A 13216-nucleotide genomic window follows, 5' to 3' on the forward strand; every position below is an offset into this window, starting at 1 on the left:
AAAGTCAAGTCCCTCACTTATGCTGACTATCATGTAGGGAAACTGTGACAAACAAGAGATGCAGGTAGCAGGGTTAAAGACGCATAGGATACAGGGTAATCCAACTCTCATGTGATATCTCATTCCACTTCTGTTTACACAACCAACCTTCAGTTACTGTCCACGCGAGTAATTCAGAAGGAAACTGGACGTCTTGTTCTTCTCCGAGACACTTAAGGAGATATACTTACACACATGTATAAAACTATGTTCCATCAAAAGGACCAACAAATGCCCTAAAATGCCAAAATACAGAACAGAAACATTTCCAAAATCCTGTACATTGATGCATTTTGCATCAAAAAAAGTCACCTTTCATTGCTTGTACTTATTCATTTTGACTTTTGCTTGTGGAAAATTCTCCTTAAACTATTTTTGTGTTCTTCATACACATTTTGATGGAAATAGTTATATCCCCAATAATGCAAGCTGAAATAGAACTCTCTCAACATTTTGTCCTCTCCAGTCAGAGGATCTTAAAATGTCTTGACAACACAGTTGTTAGCAGTAGCCATAGCAACAAGCTGTGCTAAAATGCCAAGAACATCAGGTGAAATGTCTCTGGGGGATCATTGCAATTGGGCACCAGCAAATGGGCACTGCTTTATCATCAAATCCGAAATTCTTATTGATTGCAGAGGAAAATAAATGATGTGTACCATAGGCTGCTAAATCATTGTAGTCTGGCTGTTGCTTAGGATCATTTTCACCCCTACTCTGAACATGGTCACATCAACATTGATTGCTCTCAGCTTTACCACGTTATCTGTGAACACCATTAAATTATTTAACACAATTTTGTTTAAATATTTTGAAAAAAAATCAATAAATCAAAAGAGAATGAAAACGTTTGGTTCTATAGAAAATAGCTTTTGTATTAATTCTAGTCAGTTAATATTGTTAGACATCTCATGATAAAGTAGACCAACAGACCAAAACAGCACATCTGCTTGCTTTCAGATCTGATCCCTGGTAAGTTTAATTAAATATCAAAATGAAAAGACAAAGTGAAGTGGTGTTATTATTTAACCTATTAGGAAAAGAAAATATTTCTATAGCAAGTCAAATCCAAATATTTCAATTCAAAATCCTTTTAGATTTACCATTTTGAGTAAAAAGTCACATTAACTTTAAACGTTAAATTTATTTCTCCCTCCACATATGCTGCTGAGAATTTCCAATATTTCACGTTCTTAGTTTCTCACCAGTTGATAAATGGTGGCATTTTGTTTTGTTTCAAAGTTCAGAAGTGCATTCCTTTGCTGCAGTTATTAATCATTATTTTGGAATCCAATAGCAGCTTACATACATTTGTACTGTAATAGCTGTCTATTAAGTGACACAACCAGTGGAAAAGCAACAGGGTCATTTATGATTTGAATGGCTCAACATTGAACTAACTTACCACCAACAACCTTTGGCAAGGCGGTATACACAGATCAAACTGATGAGACCCCATGCAAACCTAGTTGCACTGCACTATGCAATTGCCAAGCATATCTCATTTACCAAAAGCTAATCCTGGAGATTTCACTTTTTTGAGTTCAATTTTCAAAATAAGATGTTTAAAACCCACAAGAAAATGATTATAAGAGATTCTGGAATGTGGATGTAAGTAATAAAATATTCATCCATTTCTAATCACCATTTCAATGCTGGGACATTATCATGAGGTATTGCACCAATCTGTTGTTAGTAACATAGGTAATGTCATCATTTACACAATAACTAATCTGCTGTTCCTTGCAACTATTTTTTGCGAGTAAACACAAAGACCTCACCCGCCTTGTGTTGTGGTTAATTTCTGTCAATTCAAACTTGTGTTTTAGAGTCAAACAGCACAGAAACAGACCCTCCGATTTGAGTTATCCATGCCAAGTTTCCCAAACTAAATTAGTCCCATTTGCCTGCATTTGGCCCACATCCCTCTAAACCTTTCCTATTGATGTACTTGTACAAATGTCTTTTAAATATTGTAACTCTACCTGATCTACCACATCCTCTGGCAGTTCATTCCACATTTGAACCTGTGGTGAAAAAGTTCCCCTTAGGGTCTTTTTAAATCTTTCTCACCTTAAAATTATGTCCTTTAGTTTTAAACTCGCTAAAATTGGGAAAGAACTTTTGCTGATAATTTTATCTCTGCCCCTCATGATTATTTATAATTCTCTGCAGCCATTTCCATAAAACTGAAGAGATTTTTCATACACTACTTCAATTTGAAATTCCAAGCATGCTCATGTCCAAAGACATCCATTAAAATAAATATTTGAAATGAACTCAATAGGGTAAAAACTGAGACTTTATGTCATTGCTAACCTGTGTTGATTTTTGTATTGATGGAGTAGTGGATAACAATGCAAAATTTTTGGATGAGATGTTAAACCAAGTTTCAGTCTGCTGACTTGGATGGGCTTAAAGATTCCACTATACTACCCATTGGAGAGACGTCCTCTGGTATTGTTAGCCGACACTTACCTGTCAATCAATGCCACAAAACAAAATATAATTTTTGTTCATCTAGGTCATTGCTGTTCGTGAAAACTTGCTATGTTCTTATTGGCTCTATGCTTACCTCAAACAAAAATTAACGATGGAACAATGAAGCCATGCAGCGGTAAGTACTGTATATGGGAAGTCTATTGTCTTCATTTACCATTCACTTGGCCTGGATTCATGAGTACAGATTAAACGAAACCAACTACACAAGTGAAAGATATTCACTTACTGTTTATTTGCCTGAAATTATTTCACATCTCTTTGTACAACAGCTACAGAACAGTAGTAAACCATCTGATAAAAGCAACAGTGCTGATGATAAACAACGGCTGCATTTTTTTTCAATTTTATTTTCCACGTCTGCATCATCATGCAGTTTGAGACTCGATGCAGAACTCTGGCACACTAATCTGATTAAGACTTAACCAGTTCAAAACAAAAGGGAAAGTGAAAAAAAACCTACAAGGTATAAAACAAAGAAGCCTGGCCTCCATTCCTGGATAAGTTGCATACAAAACAAAATGAAAAGTACATGTTACAATTTTTTTTTTTGTTTTTTTTCTGAGATGCTGTAAATTTTGCAATGCAGCAACCATGCTAAAAATGACAAAGATAACTTTGCTCTATACAACAAAGGCTCATATGAAATAAAGGCAACAGAACAGAAAATAATCAAGGTGTTCCATTACCTTATGGAACACTCATAGTGGTTGCTATCACAAAGTAAGTCAAGCTACAGGGTTTGACAAGAGGATTGCTACTAGGACCATGCAAATCACACATGCATGTTGGAACTATGCACAAATTCGGTAAAGAGGGAGGAAAGCAAATTTAAATTAGGCAAAACATTTAAGAAAAAAACAAAGATATAAAGTGATGTTTCTTTTAAAACGTTTGGACTCAGTTAACTTTGGTGGAACCTCACCACGACTTCAGAAAAAGATTGGCAATTTGGTCTTTGTAAATAAAAGTTCGCCTCTTAATTTCTTTCAAAGTTTCAGTCTCTTGGTCAGAGGTGAAGCAGAAAACCCAGCTGTTTTGTTGTTTTCTGTATCTTGTAAAAGTCGCAGTGATCCAACAGGACAGACAAAAGAAGTTCATAAAGGCAACATAAAATCACTTAAAGGAGAGCTTCCAGGCTACTAGACAGCTAAAATAACTAGTTTATACAGTACTATATGCAAAAACAGGTAAAAGAATTACAATCCATAAATAAGAATCAGGTCCCAGACCTGCTATGTGAACAATTTTTAAATATGTGTGTGATGTAAAACTTATGTACAAAAAACAAAATCACTTTGCATGTCACTGCAAGGATTTGGGATGGCAAAGGTAATGTATCCATCGAATAATTGATATCTTCAGCCAGAGAACTTCCAAATCAGTTTGACATTGGTCCGTTCAAGTAGATGAAGTGAACAAGAGAAAAAGATATCTTTTTACACACAGCATGAACACAAAGGCAATTAATGAGCAGGGAGTTTCCTTTTGTAGCTGGATTGTTGCTACACATTTTTTTTTCATCTTCAGAAATCAAAAAGCATTAAGAATGAAGCAGGGTCCATAATGAGCCCAGCAGTGTACAGGCCTCTGGTGAAAGAATCCGAGCTGGCGATCTCCGCAATCCCTGGCCCAAGGTAAAAATGCTGGAAAAAAGTTTCTTTTTCTGATTCTTCTACAAAAGAATGATTTATCACTGACCATCAAACAAGGAATTCACCAGGCTTCCGTGTAACGGACATCCACTTCTTTGAGGTTTGGCAGCTTTGCCTATTTGATTTTGAAATAAAAAAACAGTTAGTGTTTGATTTCATGTTATGGAATACATCTCTCCAACTAGAAACAGGTTTCTATATATATAATAGGGACTTGGTCATCACTAACTTGTGTTACTATGGTATATTTCACAGAAACATATGTCCCAAAGTGGCATGGATAACTTAGCAGTAGATATTGGAATTGAAATACTAAATGAGAGGAACTGAAACTGAATGGACTAAACACAGATACTGCGACTGGAAAAACAGGTCAGAAGCTGGGAACCTTGCAGTGAGTAACTCACTTTCTGACTCCCCAAAGCCTGTCCACCATCTACAAAGCACAAGTCAGAAGTGTGATGGAATAGCTAGATGGCACAGCTCCAACAACACCCAAGAAGCTTGATACCATCCAGGACAAAGCAGTCCATTTACTTGGCACTACCTGCACAGACATTCACCCCTTCCACTACTGATGCTCAGGAGCAGCAGCCAAGATGCACTGAAGAAATTCACCAAGGTCTTTTTGGAACAATCCAATGATCAATACACCAATCTGACTTGGAAATATATTGTTGTTCCTTCAGTGATGCTGGGTCAAAATCCTGGTACTCCCTCTTTAATGATATTGTCAATCTATCTACTTTAAATGGACTGCAGGAAATCAAGAAGGCAGATCACCACCACCCCCTTAAAGATAGTCAAAAAAAACTGGCCATTTTTTGTTTAAATTGTTGTTTTTACAAATCTTAATGCAAATATTCTGTTTGGTACTCCGGCCTGGTGTTATGGAACACAGGGACAGGAGGTGGCCATTCAGCCATTTGAACCATTCATGATTGATCTGTATCTAAACACTGTCTACTACCTTGATTCATTAACTCTCAACACCCTTGCCTAACAAAAATCCATCAGTTTCAGTTGAGATTTATGAGTGTGTCCAAACAGGAGTTCAATGCGATAAGGTGAAAGACAATATCATCCATTTCTTAAAAAAAAATCTATAATTTGGAGACCACATGACTCAGTTGAATAATTTGGCCATTCAAGATCATATACTCCATCCTGATCACTGTGATGAGGTTTGTGATACTTTAAATGACTTATAGAGTCACAGAGTCATGGCACAGAAACAGATCCTTTTGTTCAACTCGTCTATTAAAACCAGACATCCTAAACTGATCTAGTCCCATTTGCTCGCATTTGGTCCACATCTCTCTAACCCTTCCTATTCATGTACCCAACTAGATGCCTTTTAAATGTTATAACTATAGCCTCCTCCACCAATTCCTCTGGCAGCTCATTCCATATACACATTACGCTCTGTGTGAAAACATTGCCCCTTAGGTGCCTTTTAAATCTTTCCCTTATCACCTTAAACCTATGCCCTCTTCCCCAGGAAAAAGACCTTGACTATTCACTTTATCCATCCCTGTCATGACTTTATAAACTTCTAGAAGGTCACCCCTCAGCCTCTGGCGCTCTGGGGAAAATAGCCCCAGCCTATTCAGTCTCTCCCGAGATCTAAACCCTCCAATCCTGGCAACATTCTCATAAATCTTTTCTGAACTCTTAAGTTTAACAACATCTTTCCTAAAGCAGGCCAACCAGAATTGAACACAGTATTCTAAAAGTGGCCTACCACAGAATAAATTAAAGAGCCTGAATGTGCAAAGGTAAGTCTAATTAGCAGCATGATTCTTTAACATGGCCTTTAACAGCAAATTATGGCCCATTGATTTCACATTTCCCATCTTTGGACAATAAACTCAATTCCCTCCCTGACACTCATTGAGAATTATCTACCAGTGCGGGGAAAGGTGCCAATTATAATCCTATATATTCTGTTTCCCAGTTGCTAAGTTCGTAATAATCATAAAACAAATTGAAGGTGCTGTTTTGAACAGGACATTTACCTTCAGATCTTCATATGTATCAGCTGACAGTTTGGTGCTGTTCATATTCAAGCTGCACAGACTTCTCATGGCTAAAAGATAAAATATACATATTTTCATCAGAATTCTCAACAACAAATCACAAATTTTAAGCTGCAGGCCCGTAGATTGAATTATTGACGTCAATGTGTTTTCAAGAAGCTTTCCGATCGTGAAACCTCTTCCCAAACAAACAATGCTAGAGTTTTTGAAGCCTTTTCCACCGTCACCAATTTAGTTTTACACCAAGGATCGTCTTTCCTCTTTCTCTCAGGCATTATTACATCAGAGCAAAGGAGCTCCAATTTGCTTTGTCTTCACCAAGTTACACCTCCACAGAGGAGCAAGATTGGTCTCTGACCCTTAGTCAAAGCTGCTTTGAAAACAGACTCTGAGGAGTCTGAGAGAGTACCTATGAGTAAGTCAATCTCGTGTGGGGAATGCATGGATGGGGTGGGGTAGGGAAGGCAATGCCAGCTCAGAATGGCTTCTCCACATGTCTTCCACCAGGAACTCTCCCACGGGCAAATGAGGTGGCTCTGTCTGCTCCACGGAAGTGAGGAACTACTGGAGATAGGAGCTGAAAATGTGTTGCTGGAAAAGCGCAGCAGGTCAGGCAGCATCCAAGGAGCACGAGAATCGACATTTTGGGCATGAGCCCTTCTTCAGGAAACTCCAACTACTGGAGATAGTTAAGGTTTTGATCAGGAGAGGTTTGAGGGGAAAGGTGTGTGGGGGGAGGGGTGCTGCCAAAATGATCCATTAGCAGGGTTTTCTGTCTGTTCCGAAGGACCTAATGGCTTTGTCATGTTGAATAGAAAGACATGCCTTCGGGACTCTGTGTACACAGAGCTTTCCAAAACTGCCTGGTCACTGACTGGACTATCGGCATCTCGCCTGAGGATACTAAATAGGTGACTGCCTCCAGGAAAGCTGTGTCAGAGGGACACAGCGACAGCAAATATAGGCTCGAGATCCAGCATTTGACCCTGAATCTGACCTTCTCAAGTCTGCAGAGGCCATAGTAAAATCCGCCTGTATGCTTCGGTAGTTGAGAGGTCAGGCAGTAAAAACCAAGCTTTCCAACAGTGTGGTGCTGGATATGATCCAAAGCAGTGTGAATGAAGAAAGCCGAAAACCAACTATGGCATATTGTCTACAATTATAACAGAGAGAAAGTCCTTGCTCCTCTCAAACCTTTTTCTTTGAAAGTAAAACATAAATAGGTTTGCCTGTGCAAAATGGATGAAAATAGGGTTAACTTGTCAAAATGAAAGAACAGGGATTGTTAGAGAAAAGGACTGAAATCAATTTTGTTCAGCTTTTAGCATCCTGGTGTTTAATGCAACGATAATGGTATTGTCAATGGATCATGGCATCAATTGCTAACAATTTATAAGTGAGACAGATATGACATAAGGAAAATCCCAATGATGGGAGAACTTTTAAGAGTTACAGATTGGAAGTCAACCTGGTTCTCCCAATCATGCTACCCTTGTTTCATATGGTAAATATTTAATAAGCACAATGTAATCAAGGAGCCTGCAGCTACCAAGCAAAGTGATATTGTGATGTTCTGCAATGGTTTTGTTATAGGTAATCAGACCCCACAGTATTGAACTGTCTGTTCAAATAGACCGTTGGGATGTTTTCTGCACCACTTGCAAGTGATCACTGCTCAATTTCTTAATAAACATAATTTGCTAATTCTTTTCTACTAGTGCAAGATTAACTAGTGTTCCCAGTGTCATGGAATGATGCAACCACACTTTTTGTACCTTTGCATGTTTATATTGCCTGGGTGCATGAGCTTTTGCTCTTGGTTCAGTTTGAAACCTGTCAATGGAGCGGTTTAACAAACATTGGTTTTCCAATCCCATAGGATTGAGAATTGTCTTCGACTTACAGCTAAGTGCCAGGAGGCCTGCATCTGTGACTGGTGTCTCACAAAGGTTCAGAACTTGCAGCGACGTGAGGTGTTCTGAAAGAACCCGCAACCCTGCATCACCAAACTGTAAAGAAGACACAAATTCAGTTAATAAAACCAGATTGTAACAGCCTGACCACATCAAACTGCTGATTCACTTAACTTCTTCAGAATTTCCATTAACATAGATTTCTTCCTCTTCACAGTTATTTGAGTCTACAGCCATTTTAAAATTTACTTTGTTGCAGTGATATTAAACTTTTTCTCCAACACACTTCAAAAATAGGTCTGAGTTGTGACATGTCTCTGCCAGGCAGAACATATTATGTGTGTGAAACACAATATGTCTAACAATTTACATCGTATAACTTTTCCCCCATAAAAATATTTGTCTCCGACTGATTGAGAGGCAGATTGTTATGTTTTCACAGTGAGTAAGAGAATGTGGCTTGCTATAGATCTTGCATTTTGGATGTTTCACCTTAATAACGCATGGGTTTAGTATTCCTTGGAGTCCCGGTTAGTGATTGGTATGCTTATGTTCAATTTAAAAACTTAGTGGCAGCTGGCACCTGAACACTGTCTAGTACTGGACAATTTAATTGTGTTGGAGCTTTGGCGAGCACAATTTTAAAAATTATGGAGTGAGAATTGTCACAGGCTGTGAGCACATATTGCAAAACTGTTCATCCCTTTCCCATAATCTTCCACCCAGTGATTTTTAATGAACAGAAAACTACAGAATGCAAAGTTCTGCAATAAGCGTTCCCAGCATATGCCAAAAGTGCAGATGCGCAGTATTTAATGTTAAATGAACAAAAGTTAATGCCCTTCTGCTTTAAAGTTAAACGCTTTGTTTGCCTGTCTGATCATTTCCACAGGCCGGAGCATGAAGGTCATCATTGCTATTTTTGAACAAGATTATTGCATTTTGTTTGGATCTTTTGTTCGTAAAAAATCTTTTAAGTGTTGGAAACCAGGGCTGTTTCTTTCACTTCAGCATTTTCATAGGATGCTTCTTTTACCTCTCCTCATCAACTGTTTATAGCATTCACTTCATCCTTATATACATGGTTGTATGGGATAAGGGTATCCATTACAAATTCATATTATGATGTAAGGCAGTGTAAACACAATTTCTTCATTCTTCACTCCAGTGGTAGACACTGAGACTTGTACATTGCAGCCCAAAGTGTTGGAAGGTCACCTAAATGAGTTTTTTGCTTCAGTGTTCACTCGAGAGAGGGACTTTGTTGACAGTGAGAACACCATAGCCTTGAACAGATTGATATTAAGAAAGTGGATGGACTGGAAATTCTGGGAAGCATCAAGATAGATAAGTCCCCAGGACCAGACCAGATATATCCAAGGTTACTCCAGGGAGGGAGGAATGAAGTTGCTGTGCCTCTGGCAATGATCTTTGCATCCTCACTCTCCACGGGAGTAGTATCAGATGATTGGAGGGAGTGAATGTTGTTCCTCTGTTCAAGAAAGGGAATAGGGAGATTCCTGGGAATTACAGAACAGCCTGTCGTAAGCAAGCTACTGAAAAGGATTCTGAGAGATAGGATTTATGACTATTTTAAAAAATTTAGTTTGATTAAAGATAGTCAGCATGGCTTTGTGAGGGGCAGGTCATGCCTCACAAGCCTCATTGAGTTTGTTGAGAATATGATGAGACAAGTTGACAGAGTTGAGCAGTGGATATGGTGTATATGGATTTCAGCAAAGCATTTGATAAGGTTGCCCACAGTAGGCTCATTCAGAAAGTTAGAAGGTATGGGATACAGGGAAATTTGGTTATCTGGATACAAAATTGGCTGGTCAACAGAAGACAGCAAGTGGTAGTGGGTGGAAAGTATTCTGACTGGAGATCAATGATTAGTGGTGTCCTGTACTCTGGGGTGGAACAGGTTGACGAAACAAGTGGTAACATGGTCATGGGTATTATGAAAAAAGGCATATCAGTACAAACCCAGGAAGTTATTCAAAATTGACATAAAACAGTAGTTCAGCCCCAGCTAGAACAGTAAATGCAATTTCAGATGCAGAATGTGTTTCCCTCTCCCCCAGCTACACAACTATCAGCTTAAATGACTCTGCTGGCTTTTTTGTCTGATGGAAGAGGGTAGAAGGGAATATAACCGGGTTCGGAGGGATCTTTGGTTGTGATCTTATCAGGGCTTCCTGCCCACTCCCCATAACCTATTACTAATCAAATATCTGTCTCTCTCTTCTTAAATTCATTCATTGTCGCAGCATCGACTGCTGCCTCACAGCACCGGGGGCCTGGGGTCGATCCCAGCCTTGGAGGACTGTTTGTGGGAATTTGCACATTCTCCCTGTGTCTGTGTGGGTTTCCTTTGGGTGCTCTGGTTTCCTCCCACAGTCCAAAATGTGCAGGTCAGGTAAATTGGCCATGCTAAATTGCCCATAGTATTAGGTGCATTTGTCAGAGGGAAATGGATCTGGGTGGGTTATTCTTCAGAGGGTCGGTGTGGGCTTGTTGGGTCAAAGGGCCTGTTTCCACATTGTAGGGAATCTAATCTAATGCATAACCTTTCTAGCTGGGACACAACTGTGAAATAGTTGCTCCTCAACTGGGCATTCTGCGGCTGCCTCAAAGTCTGCCTCCAGCTTTAATTAATGCTGAACATCAAAAGCAGAGATGGGTGGCACAGTGGTTAGCACTGCTGCCTCACAGCGCCAGAGACCCGGGTTCAGTTCCCGCCTCAGGTGACTGACTGTGTGGAATTTGCACATTCTCCCAGTGTCTGCGTGGGTTTCCTATGGGTGCTCCGGTTTCCTCCCACAGTCCAAAAATGTGCAGATTAGGTGAATTGGCCATGCTAAATTGCCCGTAGTGTTAGGGGTAGGGGAATGGGTCTGGGTGGGTTGCGGGTCGGTGTGGACTTGTTGGGCCTGTTTCCACACTGTAAGTAATTAAAAAAGAAATTAAAAAAAGATGAAAAGCAAGCAATACACTTGTTATATTACCGGGTGCATCCTATGGTGAGGAACAATTAATGGATCATTTGATTCTCTGTAACATGGCTATAACGGCAGATAAATAAATATGAGAAATACAAGCTCCTCACCTGGGTAGACCACAGGTTTAACTGTTTAAGAGATGGCAGTTTGATTAGTTGTTCTGCACAGGCACTCGTTACATTGGTGAAGGCCAGACTTAGATTTTCCAGATTTCCAAAAGATCCTGAGCTGAGAAGTCTGGCGAGGTCTGCATCCTGGAAATAACAAATTCGCAGAGAAGAATTGAAATGTATGGCCATTGCAGTAAGTAATAAAAGTTAACCTCCGCATATATTTTGTGTCATGCCTAACTAGATTTTAAAAGTTACTCTCAGTGTAAGTAATCTCGGTTTTTGCTTGGGTCTTGAGTTGAAATAAGTTACTCAGTGACTGGCTCCTGCAGATTTTCACAAAACACAGAGATAAGAGCCTTGTAAAGCAGGGCTAACCTGTGCAGCAGTTTATTCTGTGATTAAAGTCACAGACTAATGACTCTTAGTGAGTGTTTTCAGCGCCTCTATTGGTATTCAGGACAAGGAATGGCACCAAATCATAGCTGGATGAATGGTTGTGAATGAGAAATAATGTTTCAAATTATTGTCCAAGTTCATCTTTTTCTCGAAGAGTTTTCATGCAAGATTTACACAAGTGCTCTGGAAATGTGTATAAGAGAGAATGGAAGAGACTTGTACCTATCTACCATCTTTCACCACATCGGGACACCCCAATTACAGCCAATCAAATATATTTTCTTTTCAAGTGCAGTCACCTCTGAAAGTATATGTAGCAGCCCATGTGGAAACGACAAGGTCCCACAAACAGCCACGAGACAAACATCCAGATTATTTGCTTTAGTGGTGTTGTTTAAGAGGTAACTATTGGTCAGGACACGAGGAAAATTTTCTTACTGTTTTAGGAATAGTGCTACAGGGTTTTGTGCCCACCTGCAACAGCAAGGGAACCTTGACTTTGTGTATCACTTGAAAGATCTCTGATTCCTTCGGTACGCACAATTTAGATTATGGCTCTAATCTTTGCACTGGGGCTCATTCCTAAAACCTGACATTAGAGATAAGAGCTCTACCAAAACTGACACCTCGGAATACCTCCTTTGAGGTACCTGTGCTTATAGTCAGACAGTGTTTGCAGAATCAATTCCAGCCTAATAGTGCCTGATTTATACTTAAATCAAACTCTCAGGTAGGAAGCAAGCTTTGCATTTTCTATCATCTGATTTTAATACCTGGACTGTTGTACTTTAAAAAGAAACAGGGGTAGCCCTGCAATGGCAGCAGAAATTAGCTGACCACTGATTGAGGCGCATCCAGTACACCAATGTTGAACAAATGGAATCATCTGAACTAAAATAATTTATGTAAGGCAATGAAATCAACTATTGGAGTTACACTTTAAGTAACACGTATCTCCTGCTTTAATTTGTACTTGTCTGAGAAAGTGCACACATCAGACATGAAAGGGTTATTTATCTGCAACAATCCTGCTTGGAGAGACAATCGAGCTAGACTCAGAAATACATCAATAAATGATATTTTGTTAGCTGCTTGGCAAAGCAGCAGATGGAAGGAAAGAAAGTGGATAGGTAATAGCAGGGGCTGGAAAACTTTAGTCCTTCCTGTTTCTTTCTTATCATCTCAAAAGCCAGCATCAGTGATACAACAGAGCAGAGAAACATCCATGCACCAAGAACAAAAAGGGTCCCATAAATTTCATTACTGCTGAGGATACAAGACAGCTAAGGTCTCAGGTTCCACCAGAACAACTCAATAAATCCAAGAACTGCTTAAACTGCATATCCTTTTATCTTCCTATTGTACCTGCCACTTTTTCCCTTTTTAAACTTTATTTTAGTGCTTATGTGTGTGTTTGACATCATATTTTATTTTTGTTCAATGTTAATAGTTAATAGAATTCCTGTCTTTCACTCAATTGGCTTGTCTTGCAATTGGTTCCTTAAATTCAATAAGTGCTAGTTTTGAATGAAGTGTGATAATAGCTATGTGGTAAAAAGA

The 13216-nt window shown here is 39.2% G+C and overlaps 1 protein-coding gene across 2 annotated transcripts in view; it reads right to left on the bottom strand.

Moving 5' to 3' along the window:
• Positions 1-2749: 2749 nt before the first annotated feature.
• LOC122558273 (c-Maf inducing protein) overlaps positions 2750-13216 on the bottom strand; it is a 213518-nt gene continuing 203051 nt past the window's right edge. For both annotated transcript variants that reach the window (XM_043706667.1, XM_043706666.1), the window contains exons 18-21: positions 11255-11401; positions 8136-8241; positions 6212-6282; positions 2750-4308 (exon numbers count right to left, since the gene is read on the bottom strand). In XM_043706667.1, the coding sequence (XP_043562602.1) occupies positions 4255-4308; positions 6212-6282; positions 8136-8241; positions 11255-11401 (378 nt within the window). In that variant the 3' untranslated portion in view covers positions 2750-4254. The remainder of the gene's footprint in view (positions 4309-6211; positions 6283-8135; positions 8242-11254; positions 11402-13216) is intronic.

Source organism: Chiloscyllium plagiosum, chromosome 17 (assembly GCF_004010195.1).
Source record: "Chiloscyllium plagiosum isolate BGI_BamShark_2017 chromosome 17, ASM401019v2, whole genome shotgun sequence".
In the NCBI taxonomy this organism is placed as follows: Eukaryota; Metazoa; Chordata; class Chondrichthyes; order Orectolobiformes; family Hemiscylliidae; genus Chiloscyllium; species Chiloscyllium plagiosum.